The following is a 27,559-nucleotide window of genomic DNA, read 5'->3' as shown; positions in this document are numbered from 1 at the left end:
TCAACACTAGGACTCGAACTCCAGATCTGCCGGTCATAATATTGACAGATAAGCCCTTTCGGCTATGATGTGCACGCAGTTACCAAGAACTTAGTAGGTGATTCTAGTGGGTGCGACAAAATTCTGGTTGTTTAACCGTATTAGGTGAAAGCAGTTAATAAACAGCTCTTCTCAGTTTAATTACCATTTTATTTAGGGTTATTTGACTGTTTTGTTTAAATATAGTAAAATAACCATTCAATAAATTGTTATTTAACCATTTTTTTCTGAGAAATTTCTAACTGTGTATAATATTTTTCTTTTTTTGTTTAGAAAAAAAAGTAAGGAATGAAAGAAAAACTTTTGAAAATAGGCCTTATTTACAATGTAGTCTCGTTTTCACAAACTCTCGAATTTGAGATGGGGCTTGGAATCGTCCACTAAATAGTCATTTCGTGGTGGAGGTAGCGCCGAGTAAGCGTTGTACATGTCCCCCCTGTTGTGAGACGATGTGAGGGGTTGATAGGAAGGATTATAAAAGGGGGAGGAATCGTAGTGAAGAGAAGAGTAGGGACTGTTCTGGTGATGGAAGTATCCATTGGTATTGTAGGTCGTTGCAGCCGCGGCCGGACAATTGTACTGATAGGTAGGGGACTCCAATTTCTGCATGCAACTGGTGGTTATGTTGGGCAGCACGTAAGTGTCCGAATGGGTTGTGGGACTGTACTGAAGATTCCTTGGTGGTATGGGTTGTATGGGAATGGACGGACTGGAGTCTCCGGACGCTGGACTGGCTTGTGATTGGGACGTTGAAGGACTGCTACAAGACGGAACCTGGGCTGGAGGACTCTTCGAAACTTGCTTTTTGGTGGAGCGATTTTTACTGGAGCCATTTTGATTTTGTGCTTGCTGGCGACACTTGGCTCGCCTGTTTTTAAACCACACCTGAAAAGAGACACAAAATATAGCATCCAAACAATATTTAAATTCATAGCAATAAATGCAGAAAAACACACAATGTGATTTTTAATGAAAAGTACATTTCCAAATCGTACTTACAAAAGCAAAATACTACTTATGGATGGTATTTTCGACACTAGAGAGCGCTGCAGGCTCTTTGCTGCCTATACTTCCGGGTTACTGCTTCTGGGGTGTATTTTGAAGCCATTTGGCTCAGAACGTGTTCATTATGTTTTGAGATTCTTTTGAAGAGTAGTTCTTGCAAACGTTGTATTTGTTTATTTATTATTTGTGTTTACAATGAATTGTAAGTCTAAATACTACTAATAAAGATGTCGTTATATAATAAGAAAAGACAGGACGCTTATATTATGTTATTAATGTTAAAATTATAAAGGGTATATAATTTTAACATTAATTTTGAAATAGTTGTGTTAAGTAGAAGTAACATGTGATTTTGATCAATAATAAATATGTAAACCTAACCTTTGAAAAAGGAATCGTTATAAAACACTTCCTACCATTTCAATAACATATGCCAACTTTCGAATTTAAACCGGAATTATAATTTATAGACTTAATCTTGCTGCTAAGAGAATATGCTAACACTAACGTGTGCACCAAGAACAAACGGTAATAAGCAAATGGAAAAAGGTCAAATCAGGTCTGCGAGTTCTTTCTAAATCTACCAAAAATGTCATCTTTTTTTTAATAATGTATCTATAAATAACTAAAACGTTTAACATTTTATATAAAACATTTAAAAATTTTAACAGTGAGGACTCATTCATACTTCATTCACTGATCGTAATTTTGACCTGAACCAGAGAACGATAAATCTCCAATGCAGTACCCCCAGAGGTCTTGTACACACATACATACACATATATATACATATATTAGAAGGAGGTAACTACATTAAGACTAAGTCACTGGAGTCAGCTGATGACGAGGTTATGTTGTTCTAAATGAAATGATTATTATTTAAAATGAGTGATTGACATACTTGAACTCTTGATTCTGCCAATCTAATTTGGTTTGCGACTTCTTCTCTCATAAAGATGTCCGGATACCTGGTTTTCTGAAAGAGGGCTTCTAGAATATCTAATTGGGCTCTCGTGAAGGTTGTCCGTTCCCTCCTCTGCTTTCGAGCTCCCTGCGGATTAGCTGCAAAAAGAAGTATTGATGAACTACAGTGTTTTAGAATTTTTTATATATATATATATATATATATATATATATATATATATATATATATATATATATATATATATATATATATATATATATATATATATATATATATATATATATATATATATATATATATATATATATATATAAATTTATAATTCAAATTTTTTAAAAAAAATGTATAAACTATCTAAGGAAAAAAAATTTTTTTTTAAACTGTGCAAATTCTGAGTGAACTGCTGATAATTAGCAATAATAATAAAACAGTTTTAAAAATGCTACGCATTTTAATGAATTTAAAACAATATTTTTTAGATACTTTGTTCCACATGAAAAAACTTAAAAAATTGTTATAAAAAATCCAAATTAAAATTAAAAAAAATCAGCCCTCACTATTCGTATAAATAAAAGATAAGCATCTACGTTTGTCTCTTAAAACATTTCGCTAGTATTTTATGAAAAATGCTGCTTAAAATTGAACAGAAAGCTTGAGCATTGATTAGGATTTTTAATTTTTAGATCAAATTGACTTGCTAACTGAATTTTCTATAATTTATTTCGTTTTTTTTCTCTCTTTAATCTCTTACTCATAATTAAGAATTTTTATTCTTCAGTTGGGTTTTTGAAATGAGTTGTGTGATGCCTCTTCTAAACTACACTTTCTTCTCTTATTAAACAATTAAGTAATACAAGTACAAACGACACCGAAAACGACCTCAAAGTCCTAAAACTTAAGAACTGGAGGGGAGTTGCCATGGACAGAGGGAGCTGGAGAAGGCGTGCTGTTGAGGCAGCCAAGGCCTGCAAAGGGCTGCTGCGCTCCTGAAGAAGAAGAATACAAGTACAAAATTTTAAAGTCAGTTCCTTCTTAGGTCAACAGAGAAATTTTTTATTTTAGTCACTTCTTATTCAATAATTAAAATTTCCTTTCTTCCGTATAAAACTAAAATTAATTCATTAAATTTATTGAATGGCTTAATATTTGAAAAAAAAAACTGTATTAACATCGAGTGTTTTCCCCAGCAAGTTTAAAAAAATGTACTTGAACTCTTGAGTGGATGAATAAAAAGTATTTTATGAACATTTGAATAATAGAGAGAGAGAGTGCGTGAACTAATAGTAGGAATTGGGTATAATATGAAAAAAACACAACTACTTCCACTTCGAAAATTTTACTAGGAATAACATTTACCTTTAAATTGAATTAATAAGCAGAGTTTTAAATATGTTTATTAAATTCATAAACCTAGATAAAACAACAAAATAAATTATTTCAAAAGAAACTAGACTAATACAATTCTAACCTGGTGAGTAGTGACTTCTAACAACACACTTTGTTTAATGTTTATTTGTTGCTAGAAATCAGGTTCGCAGAAAAGTCTGTTTGCTAGTTAAATTTAGTAGGAATAACACGACCTGTGACGTAGGCTATAGTATACCCAATTGAAAAGAAGAAAAAAAAAGCAAAACGCGTGGTATCAGACAGCTACAAAAGTGTAATTTTGATGACGTGAACGACACGTGCAACCACGTAATGATCTTTATTGAATTTATTTGACATAGCGAATATTAAATAATTAAACGTTTAAATGTGGGCAATAAACTATTTTCTTGCTCAAACAGAGCTGTAAGTTAGAAGTGATCACTGATGTTATCTTTAAAATATGAGATGAACTGAATCGCTTATAGTAAAATTTAAAACAATGACGAACGCTTAACCTATCAGAAAATTCCATTTCGTTTTTTGCTTATCCCTTTTTAATGAATGAATTAATATTTGAAAAAACTATATTAACATTAAGTGTCATACACTAAATGTATATTTGTACTTGAGTGAATGGCTAAAAAGTATTTTATGAAAGATTGAAAATTGGAACAAGATAATAGGGATAAGGTGAGCTAATAGTAGAAATTGTATAGCAGCGAACAATTTGTTTATATGAGAAATGATTTAAAACAAGCTAATTAATTAATTATAATTCGTCACAAATGAGTACACAAATCTTGAAAAGGATTTAGCAATCACATATATTTCCAAACAAATATTAGACGAAAATGAGTGTTTGCACAGCGATCATAACTTTTTTTTTTCTTTCTAAGACCAACAAATTCATTATTTTTACCTTCTAAAACATCACTTATCTTTGTTCAAGTTATGAAGCAAAATTATTTTTATTTCGTTCATTTCTTTTTCAAAAATTTACTACAGCATCATCAATACTTTTTCTGTTTTTTTTTTTTTAAATTATCAAATGAGGTATTATGCATAAATAGCAAAAAATAATTTGAACACTAAAGAAGGATTGTCTTGTATTAATTTTTTTATAGCATAAAATTTCACCTTACCAAAATCTTGACGACGCAAACGATTTTTTATCATTTTTGACTTATGTCTAAAGTTCTAAAACTTTTTACACGAGAGTTCGAATTTTGAATAGCATTCATATATCACTTATAATTTGAGCACATAATTTTCAAAAAAAAAAAAAAAAAAGAAAAGAAAAGAAAAGAAAAAAAAAAGAAAAAAAAAATGCCGAAATTTTAAAACTCTGCTAGAATTTTCATTCAAAAATTATGGTAAATTAACCGGCAACAGTCTGTCCATCCGATTAACCATAAGGTTTACTATAAGAAGCATGTTTTACCCTAGCTGGTTTTAAACCATTTACAACTAGTATAGCCTCAAAACCATAAAAACGAAATTAAACTGGGCATAGGAACTAAGCTTTCCGTTAGGTAATGAGCATTGGAGAGTGCAGGACATTGGAAACTCTTCATGTATTGTAAATAATAGAGGAAATAGCGTGATGTCAACGCTGTGATTCGAACCCCAGTTCTTTGGGTCATAAGACTGCCAGAATAGTCCTCTCGGCTATAATATGTTTCCGCAGTTGAAAGGAATTCTGGTTGTTAAATCATATTAGGAGAAAACAGTTAACAAACTGTATTTCCTCACAGTTAACAGTTTGATTACCATCTTATTTATGGTTATTTAACTGTTTCGTTTGAATATAGTAAAATAACAATTAAATAAATTGTTTTTTAACTATTTTTTCCCAAAAATTTCTAACAGTGTATTAGACTAGAAGAATAATCTATAATTTTTTTTTAAAAAATGCATGGAAATGATAACACCCCACGCATCGAGCAAGTTATTCAAAAACAGAAATTAATAACGATCGCTAACAGGTGTCATTTTGGATTGAGAAATCAACTGAAATCAGAGCTTGTTTCCTTTAAAATTAATTTAGATAATACTTTAATTAAACCTGTATTACTTCATGGCAGCGCCTTCCAATAAAACTGAGGAAAATAAACCACTCATTTTTGATAGAAAATTACTCAGAGCCACCTTCGGAGCTGTTGAGGAAAACAAATATTTATTGGATTCTGTACAATTATGAATTATACGGAACCAAACATAATTTCAGTTTTATTAAGTTCTATAGAATAAGATCATATCAATAGAAAGAATGAGGGTGTGACTCAGTTGAGAGGACCGCCATAACGAGGAAGAAACTTTTCGCCGCAAATTCTCCTTCATTACTAGTTTAAAACTTAAAAGAAAGAAAAAGTAAATTCAGTCATGAAGTTTCAATGGTTGAAGAAAAAAAATACTTCAAAATACTAAAACGCAAATGAATTAATCAAAAGAGAACTTCTCATTTGCGTCATCCTCGGTTACCTTCTCATCATTTATTTTCATTTGTATATTTTAAAATGTTCTTTTCAGTATTTGAAACTTCCATGGCTTACTCTAGGTTTGTCTAAACTCACTTTTTCTACACTTTAAATTTTAAATGAATAATAAAGGAGAAAGAAAATGCACGAATTTATGGTTATTTAACTGTTTTGTTTGAATACGGTTCAATAACTATTCAATAAATTGCTATCTAACCATTTTTACCAGAGAAATTTCTAACAGTGAAGACAGAGGAAAAATAGATGAAGAGGAAAATTTTGGAAAAGAATGTCCCTCTATAACATAATCAAATGAGATACACTTAAAAATTCATTTGATTCTTCATTAGATGATTAGAAGCATTGAATTGCATTTATACTTCTGTGTAATAATTTCACTCTGCAGTTGAAGCTCGCAGTGAGGGTTAGTCAGCAGCCGTGAAAGCACACACAAACACGTCCATAAGAGGGGGAGGAGTGACGTGTACGTGACATACGTTACAGTTAAGAGTCCGGAACTGAGAAGAGGTGAGTTTTTGTGGAAAAAGGTATTATCTGTTGAGCGGATCTAATGACGTTTTTCACATTTGTTTAGGCTTCTCGAATTTCCACGACACCTACTTGAAATGCGTTCTGCAGCACCGGAGCCTAATTATATCCACCACCACCACCCCCTTTTGTTATATTGTGTTTCCGCCAACTTCTACGGAAATCCCCTCTTCAAGTTAAATGAACTCTTCTATTAAAAATGACCTTTTTTAAGTTAAAACACCCAAAATAATATAAAGATGCCTATGAGATACTCAAAATAGGCAATCCAATTAAGATTCCCAAAATATACTGCGATGGGTGAATATCGAAGATTGGGGGGTCTCATTCACATAGTTCCTACTTCCACCCCCCAAATACAGTCAAACCCCACTGTAGAGAACCTTCAAGGAACCGAAATTTTGATTCACTCTATAAGTACTGCAAATTATTTTAACTCATTTTTCCGAACTGCTCCCTTTTATGACACGTTATTTAAATAAATGACCCATCAAAAGAAATACAAAAACAATGTGTTGACTTTTATTTTTTATGACTCTTCGTCTTGCTTATATATATATATAATATATATATGCTTATATATATATATAATATATATATAAATATATATATATATATATATATATATATATATATATATATATATATATATATATATATATATATATATATATATATATATATATATATATATATATATATATATAAAATGCGGAGAGATCATGTGAAAAGCCACTTCTTGAAGAGAATGCGGGGCGGTTGCTTTGAAGTCTCGATTACAAACACGTCGCTTTCCTTCCATTCCTTTTAATGAACTGACCCTCCCCTCCATTTTCGATTCCTCTCCTCCTCCCCCCACACACATTCTGCCTCTAATTGCCTTGTCGTTTCTATAGGTTATATCTCAATCATTTTGCGGCTTTTTCGCCACACTCAGAATAAAAAAAATCACAGGCCTCATCGTGTATATTGGATATTTTCGAACGAGCCAATTCTCTCTCATTTGCAGCCAAGGGTGGCGCTTATTAACCGACGTTCTCTCTTCTACAATGTGTTCTATATAATCCTCTATTCTTACTTGGAATATTTGGCATTTATTCAAGAGTTATTGACAGACAGAAGAAAAAGGATGCACTATAAGATTCTGTGTAAAATCTTAATTATTAGTTACCTATACGTTAAAAATAAGTACAAATGGGAAGTATATAAAAATCTCTGAAATAAAACTCATTACATGTATGTTTAAATACAAAAGCATTACATATAAATTCGTGCAAAACATGTCATTATTAAAACACTTCAGTCCGTCTAATCATTGGGTCTCATTATTATAATATGCTAATATAATACCTGATATAATAATTATTCGATATTTTTATAATATATCGTCTCATGTATCCAATCGTCGAGTTTATATTATATATCGTCTCATTTCACCTACTGATACACGAACGTAAGCAAGTGCAAACCGGTTATAAATATGTTTATATATATTATAAATATGTCTAATAATTTTTCCCAGTGACTGTATTTATATATATTGTATATATACATATATATATATACATATATATATATATATATATATATATATATATATATATATATATATATATATATATATATATATATATATATATATATATATATATATATATATATATATATATATATATATATATATATATATATATATATATATATATATGCATACACACACAATGTTTCAACTACATGATGTGTTTATTATTAGCATTAACAGCTATCAAAATGGTTTGTCAGTGTCGATTGAGAATGGGGCATCGTTGCTTGCTGGCGGAAGGGGGGGGGGGTAGCTCACGATAAATGGGGATGGCATCCTATAATTTTTAACTGTTTGGCTGAGATTTGTTTAGATATTTAACTTACATATGTTTGATTATGGATTTCATCTACATTGGTTTGTTAAATATTAGAATAAATAAATATACTAGCTATGGTAAGGAATATATTAAATAGAATACATATGGGATAAGTTATTATTTACTTCTGAAAATGGATAGGGGGTGGAGCAAAAGGAAAGGGTTGTCAGCCCCACTTCTTTTCTACGAGCCTTGCCAGCAATGTTCAAATTCTATTTTATCTGATGATTCATTGCCTTTTGAAAAATATGAAACTCATAAAAACGTTACAATTTCATTTACTCTATTTAATTTTTTAAAAAATTTATTCGATTGAAATAAAACTGCAAGAATATAATATTTTCAAGTTTTAAACCTGGCAACAACAAAAAATTGCTTTTTTGTTTTTTAAAGACAAACGATTTAATTCGTGTTTTAATAAATTAGAGAGAGTTCGTAATTTCCAACGATTTTTGTTTCAATTTAAATAGTTGATCAGAGTTTTTAAAAAATATCTCTAAAAGAGGGAGATTTGCAGCCAAAAATAGTGGAATGGCTGTTTTGTGCAGAAAAAGAAAAAAAAGGTAGGGATGAATTTATTTATTCGAATTTTTGTTCTAAGGGTTTGCCGCTGCGCAAAATTTATGTTTCGCTCACCTTCTTTAAAAGACTCACGCACGGCGATTGGTTAACTGCTCCTCTTCACGCACCTCTAACAACAAAAGAGAAAAGAGAGAACGTCTCTAACGAAGAAAGTTCGCAGTAAGTTACGGCCGCAAAAACGACCTAACAATTTATTAAAAAAAAAAAAAAAAAAAAAAAGTCAGTGCGAATTCTCCCCCTTCTCTCTCTCTCTCTCTCTCTACCTCTAAGATAATAAAAAAAAGAAATATGCTTGTTATTCTGTAGAATAAACTGTTGGGAGGGAAGAGCTGTTGCAAAAGGAATATTTTAAACATTAAAAAAAAAAAAAATCGATAGTTCAAAAATGATTTTTTTTTTTGTTGTTTAACACTAAACATACCAACACATAGTATATATATCTATTTCGAACATAGCCGGACAAATAACCGGACTTTATGTTTCTCGATTGAATGTAGGAAATATGGATGTTAGGAGGGAAATAAACTAAAAAAAACTGTATTATAATTAAACAAAATTGTATAGTGCAAATTTTCATGAATTGCAAGCACAAAGGATTTTTAATTCATTGCTCAATTCTGTTTCCATTGTACATTTTCCGCAGACATATTTCTTCTAATTATTATTACTTCTATAATTCTTATAATTATAAGAATATATAAGAATTCTTATAATTATAAGAATATATAAGAATTCTTATAATTATAAGAATGTATAAGAATTATAATTCTTATAATTAATGTTATTTCTTCTAAGAACTTGTGCTGTCGTGATTGTTCCGACATTTTTCTTCGTAAAAACTAACAGTTAGTTAGAAATGAAGTAAAGCTATCGAAATGAAATATAAGATACGGATATACCAAAACATTTAGTTTTTTTTCCCACATTTTCTTGCACAAGAATGGCCAATCTAAAATTTTAGTGTGAATTCACAGTTATTCTGATAGAGCTCACTACGTAACACAGTCTTTGCAGAAATGTGCTACTCATCGAATGCAATGCGTTGAACACGCATATCATTGTCATTTCTGATTTGACAACCTTATAGAGCAAATAAATTGTTCTTCCGGTCAAATGATCGATTGTGGTAGAAATAGGTATAAGACGAGCATTATTCCAAACAAGAAAAAAAAAATAATAGTATACAGGGCTCGAAAAACCGCCCGTCCTCGGCGGTCAAAAATTCCCTTCGGACAACGAATTTCTCGAATCCGACGTCCGTGCGGACGGCCATTTTCCCGTTAATGTTCGTGATACATTTTCAATTTTTGTTATCTTACAAGAGTCTAGCGCCTCAATTCTAAAATGACTCTCCAATCTCGAAATACAGCAACATACTGCGTATGATGGAATGGATGTTTTCTCTGTCTGGGAGTACTGTAGCGGTTGAAAGGGGCTTTTCAGCAATGAACTTACAAAAAAACACATTACGTACTGGTCTTAAACAAGAAGCTGTTAAGCGCAATTATGAACCTACCTAAATGCTAACCCCTTTTCAGATTTCTGTGCAGAAACCTCTGTAAATCATTGGCTTGATTGTGGAACTGGCAAACGTCCTATTTGATTCATTTAAAAAAAACGCATTACCCTCGGATAAATTGACATAGCAGATAACTTGACTTTTGTCATTTAAATTATTTCATAAAATAAATATTAGGTTACTATTAGTAACCTAGTATTTCTCTTATTACTGTATAATGTAATCCTAGTTACTACTAATTCATTGTGCAATTTATATAAATGTTTGTAATAAATAAAAGAAAATTATGTTTTTATTTATTTAGAAGCTATGGGTTAGTTTCAAATGAGGACGGGTACATTGTTGGACATGTGTCGTCCTCGGGGACTGATAAAATTTTTGAGTTTTTTCGAGCCCTGATAGTATATTAACTGCATACAATTGTTAGAAAAAGTCATGAAGTCAAATGTGCAAAAACGATAAAATGATGAGCGCATTAAAAGTTCTTAAACGGCCATTTAACCGGTCATGGTATGATTAGTGCTAAAAGAGATTGGACGGTGGTAGTTAGCAGAGATTGAACCAACAAAAGGCGCCCCCTCGAAAGGTCACAAGAAAAGGTCAGGATTTCGGATTATAACTATGCAACGTGATTATAATTATGCAATATCAAACATTCATAAATTATTCAATATTTTACATTTAAAATTTTTTATTTAAACAAATTTTTCACTACATTGTACTCTCGTTGGTCCAAAAAGTAAATTATAATGTTTGAAATAATTATGAATACTTAATTTGGGCGATATTAAAGCTGCCTAAACATATTTTAGTTGAAATTTAATTTTTGACTTTTAGCCAAAGATCATGGTCTTCTGGCCCACTGTTCATTAAATTGTTTGGCAAAAATTAAGTCAAGCATTGATGAAACAGTGAAAAAATGTAGTTTTCAAAATAATAAGTAATTTTTCTTTGGTTTCTCATCTGCTAATGAACTTACAAAATCAATGAAGCAAAACTCGATCATTTTAATTTATAATTTTTGAACAGTCATTCAGAATATTTCAGTCATTCAGAATAAAATTTTGTTATTTATGCAAAATGTTGTTTACCAGACATTTATTTCTAGCACTCCCTTTGGTTTTCTTTCTAATTTCTCATTCACATATGATGACGACCTTTTTTTAACACAGATTTGTTTCATTTTATTTTATATCCATCGTTGAACAGCCGAGCCAATTTTAGGCTTACGACTGCCAATGTTCAACTTCGTAGCCTTGTCAATTTGAACCAATCCAGAAGACAAGGAAACTCTTATATCAGTTGTTATTGATTTGGTATGGGAGCATGGAGGACTTTGCCATTCGACAACGTGCATCAGTCACCATTTACTACACGGAGAGTCTTCGGCCGGCCTGGGATCCAATCCACAAACTCTTGGACATGGGCCCAGTGCCCTACCAACCAGCCTATGATTTGAAATGTTGTGGCGTTTATCGGAGTTAATCCAGAAGAAAAAAAAAACATTTGGCCAACGGGTAAACAGTGATACCCATTGGCCGAAAGCGTAATAAAGGGATCGCAATTTTTTCCTTTTTATTTTTGCTTTTTAAAAATGTGAAGAATCTGAAAGTAACAGTTGTTGGGTCTTTCAAATGAAACAATTCTTTTAAAGTGGCGTACTTTTACGATGCAATTCCTTGAAAATGTCGTACATACATATTTTTTTAATTTTATAATAATCAGGCACTTTGCCGTCCATATATTTTGTATTCAATTAAGGAAATGAATAAGAAAAGAAAAAAGTTGTGTGAAATACATAGTAACAGAAATGATATTCAGTCAATCGTATTTATGACTTTACGGTTTAAGCGTCTTCTATGAATAATTATTGCTCTTTTTTCTTTTTCCTTCTAGTATCAGATTTCACGTTTGAGTGATCGCGTATTTATCTAGATTACAGAGAAGAAACACCAATTGAAGGGAAAAAAACAAACCTTTTGTTCAACATTCCAGTGAGTAAAGGATTTGACCCCCCCCCCTCCATAGCGGCATGATTTTTCTCAAATATTTAAATATTGATTTTCTCATTATTTGATTATCAATATGCCGGGGTTGTGTTGACTACCCCCCCCCGACATATTGATAACTTTAATATATTCCCATAAAATAGGATGGAATGCGTATTTTTTAAGAAAGAAGGAGCTTATTTTGTTTTTTTCTATTGAAACCTTAATGGTGTGAAAAATTTTGTACTGTATACCATTCTTACGAAGAAAGTGTGTTAACTTTGTCTTTTAAGGGGTCTCAACTTTGCTGTAAGGGGTTAACTTTGTTATGTAAGGGATGTTTTGAAAAAAAAAATATTGTTATACTAAATTTCTTCTCATAAATTTGACAACAAAATATTGTTTGATACCTCCAAAAACTTCTAGAGTTCCTTAAGCACGTATATTCACCGAAACCTCAAACAATCATTTGTTCTCAGAATTAATATTTCGAGCTTCCAAGTTAGATATTTTCAACTAGCCCCTTAATAATTGGTATATGCCTCATTTATGATAAATGAATTTAATAAACTGATTAAATTTAATATTATGGCTTTAATTAAATAAACTGATTTTAGTTAGCATTTAGTTTATTCAATTTCAGAAATCGTGCTATATTTAGATCATAATTTTTTTCAAAAAAAATATTTTTCTTAAGAAAATTAAATTTTTGAAGTTGAAAAAATGTGTGCATATATATATATATATATATATATATATATATATATATATATATATATATATATATATATATATATATATATATATATATATATATATATATATATATATATATATATATATAACACAAATTAACATGAAAAACATGAATGAAACATGAATAAAAAACCTGCATATGAATCCACCTCTCAATAGTGCGATATTCTCTGAAGCAATAAACCCTTGTAAAACGATTTTTTTTTCAACCTTATTTTCTCCATTTATCCTTATTTTCTCCATTATTGGTGTTTTCAGATAATTTAAGAAAAATCCTACTTTATCATATTTTGCCTTTTTTTTTCCTGTCTTTTCTGACAAGAAAAGACTCACTGCTGATGATGTACTTATCTTATTTACAGTGAATGGAGTGAATGAACACCAGCCCAAGACCTTCCATTCTTAGAATTGCCTCCCCTAATCTCTTAAGAAGTCATTGATTTCATATTTAACCATAATTACCTCTCTGCGAATTCAATCCAAATTGATTTAAATTTTATGTAATATATAAATAGATTTATAGTTAATGCCTATATAACATTAAAATTAAAAAAAAAAAAAAGAAATTATTATTGTGTTCCCAAAGTATGTAGGCCATCGACACATTCCTCTGCAGCACTCTATTTATTGGGTCCCCATATCAGTGTTGTAGCGAGGTTTTGCTGTAGTTTGGTGCAGAAGAATTCTAGGTAAATCTCCGTCACGTGTTCTTTTTCTCTCCGTACTTATATGTATATTTGTGAATCAAAAGAGGAGAAAAACGGCATCGCGTGTCTCTTAAAAAGAACACGCAAAGTATTCTATTACAACAGAAAACAAATTTGTATCATTTTATCCAAACCGTGAAAAGAGACACTCAGCGGACCATCCTATTAACACACGCAAAAAGAAGTTCTCTCAGTACAACCACAAATATTGAATCAACGTTTTACGCCACATTTAAAATTGTGATGGCTGACAATACCCATTGGTAAAATGGTTGTTGTCTAATTTTCTTTTTACCATCTTTACGTGTGATATTCACCTGAATGAATATTGAAAACGATCCAATTTGAACTGAAGGTCAGAATTTCTGATTCATAATTAAAACAAAAATAGCGTTCAAATGATGAAATTCTCTTTTATTCACAACTCAAGCATTTATGGGATCTCTCTGGTCCCCTATCACAAAAATAAACCCAACCACTTATTGCGTAACAAAATTAAAAGTGAAAAAAATAATTCTAAAAAAATTATCAAGTAGCAGCGATCGCCATGCAATGACGACGCATGCGCACGTTGAACACGATTGAAAACTGTGATGACGTCCAAATAAGGTGCGCGCACCATCAAACCCAAAACAACACCCATTTTTTCAATGGGTAATAATAGTTAATGAAGGGGCTCTTTATTTTCCCCGTCATTCATTAGCCTTCATCCGTTTTTTCAATTCCTACGATTTGCTCACACCCTCCTTCTATCTTGTTCAAATGTTCAATTGTTCATAAAATTCTTTTTGTTCATCGATTCAAGCTCAAATTCATTTTTCTAAAAACTTGTAGTGGATGATACTTAATGTTTATATAGTTTTTTTTTCTTTTTCAAATGTTGATTCATTCATTAAATAGGGATAAGCAAAAAACGAAATGGAACTTTCGGATGGGTTAAAGCACTAGTCATTGTTTTAAATTTTACTGGTTGCGATTCAGTTTTTCACCTATTTAAAAAATAACATTAGTGATGATTTCTAACTTATAGCTCTACTTGAACAAAAAAAAGAATAGTTTATGGCTCGCATTTACATATTTAATTATTTTATAGTCATTGTGTCAGATAAATTCAATAAAGAACATTACGTCCAAATAAGGTGAGCACGTCATTCAACCCAAAACAACACCCATTTTGCCAATGGATAACATTGTTTCAAAAATTCTTTCCACCCTAAAAGTAAAGCTATGTGAATAATTTTCAATTTGAGCAAACTTTTCAGAGTTGGGGCAACTTTTAAGATATTACATCACACACACCCTTTTTTTTTCTATCGAACTGCAACTTTGGACATTTTGCTCCATTTTCAGAAGGAGCAGCGAGGACTTAAATAAGAGTCGCAAGCTGTAAAAATAAGTGTCATTTTCATTTGAGTTTTCATAAAAGAGCCTCAATTGGGAAAAATGCCACGGCGGAAATTTTTCTTAAACTCTTTGAACCAATAGACAAGTGGTTTATAGGACACGGTGTGGTGACTTTTGAGCATTTCCTGGTTGGCGACAACAAAATTTCTTGACTCTCTTTTTTTTTTTTTTTTTCAAATATTCTTTTTTCTTTTCTTTTTTTAATGCGTTTTGTTTCCCAAAGAGATAAAAATAAGAAAAAGGAACTTGTGGGATGTTAATAGGGGAGTCACGTCCTCCCAAAGAGGTAATAATCGTCTGGTTCGATTCTTTTGACTGATCATTCGATTCGATTGAAAAAAGAAATGTTCTGTACCAGGAGAGAACTCAGAATAAGGCTTCGGGGTCCGCACGCGCCGCTATTAGCTTTGGAATTCAATCGATGCAAAAACATGAATGCGTTTTGAGGTTCATTTAAGCTTTTTTCCTCGTTTTCCATCAGCTCTTATTTCTGAAAAGATAAATTATTTACTTTAAAAAAAAAACAATTCGCTTTATTTATTGTTTAATTGGACAGTTAAAAAAAATATTTTTAGTAAAGCTTATTATACATTGACTAAAAATTCAAACCCTAACAAACATATAACTATAAAATTCAAAATAAAGAATAATATTTAAAACCACGTTTTTGTAGTGGAGAATAATAATTAAAAAAAAAAAAATTGAAAAACGAAAAACGTGGGGCTCATGAAATACATAACAGTAATGTTATATTAGTGTGTGTATGTGTGCTCTTGAGAATATGTGTACGTATATCTGTAATTCTAATTGTATCTGAATGTGGATGCGGAATATGTTTGTGTATATGCATATGTATGTGGATGTATATGCGGCTGTGCATGTGTATGAGTAAGAAAATGTGTATATGCATGTGTATATGTACTGTTATGTATTTCATGCGCCCCACGTTTTTAGTTTTTCAAATTTTTTTTTAATTATTATTCTCCACTACAAAAACGTGGTTTTTAAAAATATTATTCTTTATTTTGAATTTTTTTATTTTAAATTATAATTTTTTTAATTTTTATTTTATATTTTTTAAAAATTATTACTTTTCAATTATTATTCTTCACTACAAAAAACCTGGTTTTTAAAAATAAATATTTTTATTTAGATTATTTTTCTTAGTCAAGAGTAGTCAAGACTACTACAAATAATAGAACTTTCATTTTAAATTAGGGATACAAAAATCCTTATCGAAAAGCAATACCTTTACGACTTTCATTAGTTTTATGCTGATGACAACCAAAGCAATCTGGAAATGAATGAGGAAAAACTGGATCCTACCGCGTGATTTTTCAGCCAATAAAAATGCTCCGACAACGAAAATCTTTTCACCTGACATGTAATACTAATTTGAAATAATGGAATCGACAACAAAAGACAATCTCGAAAATAATTTATTTTTTAAAATTTTAATTTTATTTTACTTTGTATGTCTTTTTTCTCTTCATTTTCATGCATTGTCATCCAATTCTGAACTGTGTGCCAAATTTGAAGTCTGTAGCTAGTCGGGAAGTTAGTTTAAAATCGATTACAAGATTCCACCCGGACAGACATACACGAAGGCAAGTTTATATAAACGTGGTAATAAAATAGCACTGTTCTGTTTCACTTCTATTTCCTGTACTTTTGGTGCACCCTACCCTTTCTTGAAGTGTATCCATGATGGGCCCATGAAAGCTGCAGTGCAACGGGAGAATGTTTTTTCAAACATTAATTCAATTTAATTGATTCATTTTAGTTTTATAGGGGAGAAAAGAAATTTTAACTATTTAATAAACTAAAATAAAATGTTTCTTTGCTGACCTTATTCACTTTAATATTTTTTTATATTACTCGTTTTATATTTTATTGCAGAAATTGTGAAGACCCATTAAGCAAAACTGTTGTTTTTATATGCATTCAAAAAAGTTGTTTTGTTGTAAAAACGATGATGAGCAATGTCTAGTTCGTTCTCCCTCTCTTTACCCTTCCCCCCCACCTACGACTTACTACTTATAAGTACGACTTTGACTGCATCGCATTAATATTCAGTGCATAATTCTTTTCTTTTTTTTAAATTGTCACGCAAAATAAAAATATCTGCTAATGTTTCGCATAAATTCTAGCATTTCTGAATAACTCAATAGAGTTTACATGCGTACCCTGTTTTATGCTAGTAGTGGGGTAAAATCGGCTGGTTTAACTTGTTGCAGAAAGAAGAAAATCATTTGTAAAATCGCTTGTACATCAATGAACTTTCGAATATGACATTGTGTAAGACTAAACAATGAATATCTTGATTAAATCAGTCAGTTTCTAGGTCACACAATTTAGTTCTAAAAAGCCTTCGAATCCTACTCCCCCCCCCCCAATCAACCAACCATACATACATCTTTCCATCCATAGATATATCCATACATACATCGGTCCATATATATCCATCCATACGACATCCTTACATAGATCCCTACATGCAAAGATCCATACACACATCTATACATATTCCTGTGTAAGACGAAACAAATTTAAACAATTTGACTCATTTATACAAAACAAGTAAAACAAAAATTTTTTTTCCATTTTGTAGCGTAATGTGAAGATTATATAGCGAGTAATTATTATATACCTGAATCAAGTATTGGGAGAAGTTTGCCTTCGTGTACAGCTCTTCAGCATTTTCATGGGGCGTCACCATTAGATTCGCAGTAAATGTACACAACGGAAAGAATTAAAAAGTTATGTTTAAGTTGACATGTCATTGAATTTAAGAGTTAAAGAATCTAAAAGTTAATCAAAATCATCAGCAATACGCTCTTATAAATCTCCACAGTATGTACACCTAAATGAATCTAGGGAAATGAACTTTTGAATATGTCAATCTTTTCTTTTTCAGAGTAACGCTTTCTCATTTTATTTTTTTGTCGGCAGACCTTGTGACCGTTCTTCCGGAAAAAAACAAAAATAGTGTCCCCCCAAGGTTCTATTCCACGGAAAGAGCGTTTTGACACAAATGTGTGCAATAATAATGGCAATAACAACAACTGACGTCAATTATTGAAAAATATCCCGAAATAAAGAGACTCTTTCATTTTCTTCGGTTGGATTAATACGATTTTATTAATAAAAATTGGGTTTATGTTAGAACCACATAATGTCAAACTATTTTTGTTTTTGTTTTTGTTTAAACGGACAAACTATTTCAGTGTGCTAAAGTAGATCATTTATTCTCCTTCCGAATTTTAAATATTAAAACTGTTTAGAAACAAGCGCACAATATATCAATGAACGTGACTCCTTTGAAATAAGCATTGAAAATAATTTGTGAGATCCATTCAATTTCTTATCTTTTAAATTAATATTAGAAAATTATTATATATATATATATATATATATATATATATATATATATATGGAGCAATCCATACAAAATTTACACCCATGATACAAAAATGATATAATTAATTTTTTTATTGTTCTTTATTGAAAATAAATCGACACGTATTTTTGCGGTTTTGTTTAAATTGCATATATTTGCCTATACGAATTTTTGAAAATTTCGCTTTTTTGAGCGCACGACTTTGCAAGTAATTTTTTAACGTATTGCCATCCAACAGCAAAAATATTTAAATACACTTTCTTGAAGTGATTTTTCTCAAATTTTGGGAAAATCAACATTAAAATATAAAATGTCTTATTTTTAGCATAAAAAAATTCATTTTTTGAAAAAAAAAAAAAAACAATTTTTGTTTCGCAATTTGAACTTTTTTGATTTTTTTTATATTTCGACAGTGTGAAGTATAATCAATAATGATATTAATTCCAAATTTTTGGAATGGTAAGACACTTTGTTCAAAAGATATAAACAAAACAGTGGCGGCGCCGCTCGTTACTCGTTACGACAAGCCTGACGTTTTGCAACTGCAGATCACAACATTATTCTTAATATTAAAGTGTTCCTTTTTCTAATCTTTAATCAATATAAGATGTCATCATCTAGTTTTAAAGATCGTTGCTGTAACCCTTTTAAAATAATATCCCATACAATAATAAAAGGTTTTCGAAAACCAAGTGCTAGTTTGTTAGCCAAAAATTCATCATTGATTGAAAATGATTTGTTATGTACAGCTTGTAGACTAAAAATGTCAAAGTCATATTTGGAAAGTAATTTTAATTATCTTTATTGTGAATATAGAAATTTTTTTTTATCATATTAAAAATAATTTCTTAATTTTGTATTTATTTACGTTTTAGTTGCCAACATTAAAAAATGCTGATCCTGAATCTTGTGCAAACAATTCAAGTTCGGATGACGATTTAGATTCAGATGAAGATTCGGATTTTGATTCGAGTTCTTCTGACGAATCTGAAGATGATGATCCGAATTATATTCTCGAGGTGATTATTTGTCAAATATTTGTTTGTTATACATAAAATTTATACATGACTTAGTCATTCATATGTGAATAAACTAATGAAATTAACTTGTAAAAAATAGGCTATATCGTATCCAGAAGAGATGCTGGCAGTTTTAAAAACTAGGTTTTACGACTCTAAATCGAGTGAACAAGAAAAAATTGACATTTTTATGACTTTGACTACTATGTTCTGAAGTGTTTCAAAAGCTGCTAACAAAATAGGAACGAGTAGGAATTTAGTTAAAAAAGCCAGACATTTATTGTCAGCAGGCAGCGTTGTGAAAAAAATTGGTATTTACTTAGCAGTATTACAATTGAATTTCTTATGATATGACTGCTTTAAATGATATTAAATTTTCTTTTGAAATAGGACACACATTGCCGAAGAAGACTGTTGATAAAGTGATTTAATTTTATGAAAGCAATCATGTAAGTTCTCTTATGCCAAGTAATGCTCTGCGTGTGTGTTTGTCCTACGCATGAAAACATGAGACTAATGATTCTTGGTATGAAACAAAACTTTGATTTGCTTTTAAAATCAATACTTTCGATGAATAAAATTTTTATATGTATTAAAAAAATAATGAAAATCTCATAGGAAACAACTGATGCATGAGGAAGACATCGAAATTGTGTATCATCATGATTTTTTGTCAAGAATACTGTGTGTTCAGCCAAAACGAGAATCTTATCTTCATCAGTGTGCAAATTGTCTAGACACGTCAACTCTTTCAAAATTTGTTGCTGCAAAGTTTTAAAAGAAAAGGTGTTGAAAATGTGCACTGCAGAAAGTGGGTTTCAAAACCTCGAACTTCATTAGAAAATATAGAACAACCAACAGAACAATTCGTAACTGACTTTGTACAATCTTCTGAGTCATTTTTACACCTTGCTTTTCTCGCGACACAGCAAGCAAATTTTTACCAGAGTAATATTAATGACCCGGAAACTAATGAGTGCCTTATTGTCTGTGATTTTACGGAAAACTGTGATTTTGTTATACAAAATGCTGTGTCTGGGTTCCACTGGAACAATAACCAGGCAAACGTTTTTACAGTTGTAATATATATTATTATAATGATGGCGTTGCCGATCGCAGAAGTCTCGCAATAATTTCAGATTGTTTGCACCACGATTCTGTAGCGGTTTATATTTTTCTCCAAGAAACGGTCAAATTTGTGTCCTCGTTGAGTCGTGATATAGAAAAATGTATATTTTTCGGATGGTGCTCCACAGCAATTTAAAAATTTTAAAACATTTTTAAACCATATGTAATTTCGAAAATGATTTTCACAAAAAAGTGGAGTGGCATTTTATCGCATGGCAAAGGCCTGTGTGATGGTGTTGGCGGGTACATTGAAGAGGTACGCAACAAGAGCTAGTTTGCAAAAAAATACCGACCCAATTACAACTTCACTAGAACTGTACAGTTGGGCTTCGAAATCTTTATCGTTACCTAATATAACCGTTAAATATGTTGATACTGATGCTTATGAATCAGCCAAACTTCTTCTGAAACCTCGATTTGAGAAAACAAACACTCACAGGCTACATTGCATCACAACCGACAAAGACAACAATTTATATTGTTAAGCAATACTCGTCTTCTGAAACTTCTGAACTAGTATCTATATTGAAGGGAGCATCTCGAAAAAGGAAAAGATTAGTTTGAAATTAATAAGAGTGTGTATATTACACTTCATTATTATTTTATGTCTTAATTTTAGTTATGCGTTAATATCATATAAAATATCTAAATTCTTATTTATAATAAACAGTAAAATAATAATTATTATTAACTAAAAATATTTATTAATTGTTTATACATTTATATAATAATAAAATATATTGTAATTATTTATGTATGTGGAATATGGCTCGACTATTCTCAAACTCATCCGCTACAACTAGAACACTGTTTTGTTTTGAACAAAGTGTCACACCATTCCAAAAATTTGGAATTAATATCGTTATTGATTATACTTCACACTGTCAAAGTATAAAAAAAAATCAAAAAAGTCCAAATAGCAAAAAAAAAAAATTTTCTTCTTTCAAAAAATGAATTTTTTTTTATGTTGAAAACAAAAAAATTTTATATTTTAATGTTGACTTTCTTAAAATTTGAGAAAAATCACTTCCAGAAAGTGTATTTAAATATTTTTGTTGTTGGATGGCAATACGTTAAAAAATTACTTGCAAAGTCGAGTGAGCAAAAAAGCGAAATTTTCAAAAATTCGTATAGTCAAAAATATGCAATTTAATCAAAGACGCAAAAATACGGGTCGATTTTTTTTCAATAAAGAACAATATAAAAAAAAATTTATATAATTTTTGTATGATGGGTGTAAATTTTGTATGGATAATATTGTGAATATGTTGCGAGAGAGAGAGATGATATGTTGCGAGAGAGAGAGAGAGAGAGAGAGAGAGATGGTTTGTTGTGGATGCGGGTCACGTGTGTCGGGACGACCGCAACTCATTTTCAATCAATGATGAGAGCGGTCATGAGACAATCTAATAGAATTAAATTGGTGTGGGCCCATCCCACTCTCAAAATTTTCCGGTGATTGATTTCTTTTTCTTAATTCTTTAATGAGTATCAACCATTTGGGGGGATTGGTCAGATATCCGGCAGATGGCGCTTTCTGGCCTCTTCATCTGTCTCCACAAAGATAGGATGTTTGATATAAATAATTGTAATAATTAATGGTTATTTGAAAGACTCTATGATTTAACTGACTTCCCCATTGATTTCGAATAAAACTCCTGTCGTCTGCGTTTCCGGAAAATAGATTTCCCCACAATTCGAAATCTTTCCTTAAGAAGAAAAAAAAATGAAATGTCACGTGCAGTTTAAGTGCATCTTGAAAATTAATATATTAATGTGAATGTAAACAGTCCCTGACCACATTATGAGACGCACTGTAAGATTCTATGTAAAATCTTAATGATCAGGTGATTTCAGGTGATCAGGTGATTCAGGTGATCAGGTTTGCACTTGTTTACGTTTCTTAAGGAATGGGTTAATATCTATATATATATATTTCTCTTACACGGCACCAAAAAAAAAGCCTCATTACAACTCCCCGAATGGCAACGTTAGAAAATCGACCAATGATTGTTGCTAAAAATGTCACATGGCAAATCTATATGAGGTGGCTCAACATATAGCGCTTTTAAAAACGGAAGCAATAACCAGAGTGAGCATTATCAGGTTGTTCAATTCAGATTCATGCCCCAAAAACATTATAGTATTTAATTTAAACTCAATTAGGAATTAATTAATTAATTGAAGTGAGAATGCGTTAAAAGGCCGCTGTTGAATTTATATTTTTCTACTGGGAGCTACCTAAGCGTCTAAAAAACGTCTAAGTGTTTGTATCGAATGCATTGAATTTTTTGATTTATGAATGAATTTATTATACACATTTAGTTGAATTTAGGTGAGTAACTGCAATATTTGATAATTTATTTTGCTAATATGTTTCTCATTTAGCTAATGTTTTGATTTTTTCACCATGTGCAATCTAAATAGCTAATATACTTTTTAATAGCCAATAAGAACATTGATAGAATTCTTCTACATAAGTACAATACTATGTCTTTGATGATAAAATACTATGTCTTTTATGATAATATACTATGTCTTTGTGCTAGAACATAGTGTTCATTGGCGAGCGAGCGCAGCGAGCCATGGTTCACGGCGTGAACCACATAGGATTGCGTAGCAATTCTCGGGGGTTGGCGAGCGTTAGCGAGAAGGGGGCGGAGCCTCCTAGTATTAGTATATTATAATAATTGGATCAAATGATTAGACGCACTGTAGTGTTTTAATAATGACATGTTTTGCACGAGTTTATCGGCCATACTTTTATATTTAAACACACATGCAATGAAAGAGATTTTTCATATACTTCAATGTTCTAGCATTCACAAGCCAGGATAATGACAAATTCGCCCTTTTATAGCATATAACATTACTTTAATTTAATATTTTGGCCTAAGGCGTTTATATTCTGTAGAAAACAACAGGATTTCTTTAAATAACTCAGATAAATCTATGTATAGTTTATGTATTTAATGATTTCAAGAAGCCAGGAAAATGACAACACAAAAACCTACTCACCATGAAAACTTTTTTGAAATAAGTTTGAATTGGTTCTTTATTCATGCAACAAGACATGTTCATGTAGGAGGGCATATAATCAATCTATTATCATAAGATATTGATTGCTGGCTCTATCTATTTCAGTTATAAACCACTAAATAAAAATAGCCAGGAAAATGGCAGATTTTCTTGGGACAAACAAATTATTGACAGAAAAATTTTTTAAACGAAGTTTTTTTTAAATAATACCCTCTGCGTATATTCTAGAAATGCTTACACCGGTTGAGATACAAAAAATTAGATATTGAAAAATGTATGGAAAGTTTTGAAGCAAGTTACAATTTGAAACATAGTTTGTGACATACCAGGAAAATGACATTTTGAAGTTCAATTAAATTTTTTAACTATACAAAACAGTCACTGCTAGTGCGAGGTCATTTTAAAATGCAAACAGCAATGCTATTTATAAATGTTTTTTTTTTAAAAAAAAGTTCTTTTAGTATGATAGTATTAGATCTTGGAGCAATGGACTGTGTCATATTTCGTGAGAATCACCCATATATGTATACAAAATTGAGGGAACTGAGATAGGAAAAGCAAACAAGTTTCAAAATGAGCGAAAAATGAAGAAAAAATAAATCTATGGAAGACAGAAAAAAGTTCATACTATCCTCTCCTCTTTTGGTTCATTCGATCCACAAAAAATAATATTACAGCAAGGCACGGGAACGAACATTTCGTTCACTCTAATCCGGGAGTTCACTATGAACCATGTTCACTATAGCGGGGTTTGACTGTACATCTATATATAAACGTTATTTGCACCTCGAATGACATAATTAATATTTCGCCGAATTCTTTTATTGCCGGGAGAGAGGAGATATTTTTCCGTGAACACTTCTACGGAAAAAGAGAACAGAAGCATTTCTTCTCCGAAAGTTCATTATCAAAGAGAAAGAAGAAGAAGGGGAGGGGGAAGAAAGAAAGAAAATAATTAGCGTGGCGTGCCACTAAACTCTCATTCAACATCTTTGTTTATTTTTTTAATGAAAGGCATCGAAGCATGACATTGAATTCTGAGAGGTGGCGCCTATTAAAACATCGGGAGCTATTTATAAACGCCTTTTGCCACTCTGGCAACCCCCCCTTTGCCTCTTTATTATTATTATTATTATTTTGCGTGGCAACGGCTCATAGTGTCGACAAGAACGAGAAGAAAAAAAATAAAATTCTCTTCCATAAGGAGTTCCATTAAAAGATCAGTCACACGAAAGCCCAATGGATTGACTTATCTTAATACAATCGAACCTCGCTATAGTGAACCTTCAAGGGACCGAAATTTCGGTTCACTATAACCGGGAGTCCGTACTTTAACTCATTTTCTGAACGGCTCCCTTTTATGACACATTATTTAAATAAATGACCCATCAGAAGAAATATAAAAATGATTAAAAAACAATATGTAGTCACAAAAGATGCGTTCACTTTTATGACTCTTCATCTTGCTTACAAAAAATGAAGGGATGGGAAACTATGAGATAGAAGAAGCAAGCAAGAAAAAATGCTTATGGCTACGCTCCACTCAATAGATGATTTTAAAAATCGGTATATGTATTTTACGAAGAAATTTCGAAATGACAAAAAAAAAAAAAAAAATGAGGAAGAAAAAAAATCAGTGGAAGACAAAAAAGTTCACAATCTCTCTTCTTTTGGTTTCACTCTATCGACAAAAAATAATATTCCATGCGTGTGTAGAGTGAGGTACACTGTAAAAAGAATGCTGACATACCTGGATAGACCATTGCAGAGCGGGATGAAGGGTCGAGTGATGTGGCCATCGGACTGACAGAGTATCGGGGGCTGTAGGTGAAGTGTGGATTGGGGGTGTAGGTGGTAGTGGGTGGAGGGCCGTACTGGTGATGGAGGGGCATTTCGGGGCCTCGGTACGCGGTGAACAGGCTACCCGAGGCTCCCCCGTTTCCTCGGGGTGCCATGCCTTCCCCTTGCGTCGGCCACAGGGTGTCTGAAACAAGAAAAAAGTAGAACATTAGAACTAATCACTCGGACATTGTTGTAAGAACTTTCTTTCATTCTATTGAAATGTCATTTATGACACCTATCACTATCGGTTGTTGAAATTCTACAAACGCGATTTTTTTATTTATTACTAAATAACAAACATCGTGTCGTCAGCTCACACGATTATATCCGCAAATTAGAATGCTTTCTAATGGTGTATCAATGCATCCAAAGTAAAATATATAAATACAAGAGATTATGAATTATATCTTTTTGATATAATTTTATAACAAAAATATATCATAGATTGACAAGATTATAACAAAAAGATATATTCTTGTCGTCAGCTTACACTATTATATCAGCAAATTAGAATGCTTTCTAATGGTGTATCAATGCATCCAAAGTAAAATACATAAATACAAGGTATTATGAATTATATCTTTTTGATATAATTTTATAACAAAAATATATCATAGATTGACAAGATTATAACAAAAAGATATATTCTTGTCGTCAGCTTACACTATTATATCAGCAAATTAGAATGCTTTTTAATGGTGTATCAATGCATCCAAAGTAAAATATATAAATACAAGGTATTATGAATTATATCTTTTTGATATAATTTTATAACAAAAATATATCATAGATTGACAAGATTAAAACAAAAAGATATATTCTTGTCGTCAGCTTACACTATTATATCTGCAAATTAGAATGCTTTCTAATAATGTATCAATGCATCCAAAGTAAAATATATAAATACAAGAGATTATGAATTATATCTTTTTGATATAATTTTAGAACAAAAATATATCATAGATTGACAAGATTATAACAAAAAGATATATTCTTGTCGTCAGCTTACACTATTATATCAGCAAATTAGAATGCTTTTTAATGGTGTATCAATGCATCCAAAGTAAAATATATTAATACAATAGAAAATTTTAAGGAAGTAAACAATGAGAAATATAAAAATGAGAACCGAAGCTGATGTCAGCTTCTGTTGTTATTTTTGTATTTCTCATTGTTTACTTCTTTAAAATCAATTTCATTTCAATTCTGTGATGGAATTTCTGATACATTGCGCAACTTTATTCTGGAATTGCAGTATTGAACTGCCTCATACATGATTTCTGCTTTTATAGACAAGAGATCATGAATTATATCTTTTTGTTTTCATGCCGCTACTCACCAACCCCTAATATTCTTTTTTGGCCATAAAACAGTTTTTTATTTTTATGAAAGTTCAAATTATTCGCTTAAAATATTGTGTTTGTTCCCCGCTTTCAAACATTTCCTTATGATTTCTATTAGTTAACATGAATAAATTTGTTTAGCAATCAATTTTTTAAATAACATTTAAGATTAAAGCTATATTGTTAAAAAAATTTTGGTGAGTTTACAACCATAATTTAATATTTTTGATGATGTATAAAAGAATGATGTATAAAATGCAATTACACAAAATGGATTATCACATTCTTAATTATTTAATGAATCTCTTTAAGTGTATTTTATAATGATATATTAATGTAATTAGGATCACAGTGCCCTTGCAACATTTTTTTGTTAAATAAAGGTATAATCATTCACTTTGTGGAAGCCTTACATGCTCATTTAACTTATAATCAATAATTTATCATGAAAAAATAATTAAACTGTTCAATTTTTTTTTAAATTTTAAACAAATTTTAAAAAATTCAAAATTTTAAAATCCTTAGACTTTTTTTATTTCATCATACTTCATCACTTTTTTTTTTCTTA

At 30.8% G+C, this 27,559-nt stretch overlaps 1 protein-coding gene across 1 annotated transcript in view; it reads right to left on the bottom strand.

Moving 5' to 3' along the window:
• Positions 1-299: 299 nt before the first annotated feature.
• Positions 300-27,559, bottom strand: part of LOC107457189 (homeobox protein OTX2-A-like) — a 45,770-nt gene continuing 18,510 nt past the window's right edge. The window contains 3 exon segments of the mRNA NM_001323839.1: positions 300-924; positions 1,946-2,106; positions 25,557-25,790. Of these exon segments, the coding sequence (NP_001310768.1) occupies positions 379-924; positions 1,946-2,106; positions 25,557-25,761 (912 nt within the window). The 5' untranslated portion in view covers positions 25,762-25,790 and the 3' untranslated portion in view covers positions 300-378.

Source organism: Parasteatoda tepidariorum, chromosome 3, assembly GCF_982258835.1.
Source record: "Parasteatoda tepidariorum strain Cologne lab strain chromosome 3, Ptep-v5.0, whole genome shotgun sequence".
NCBI lineage: Eukaryota > Metazoa > Arthropoda > Arachnida > Araneae > Theridiidae > Parasteatoda > Parasteatoda tepidariorum.
Note: the sequence above shows the minus strand (reverse complement) of the source record. Positions and strands in the feature narration are given on the sequence as shown.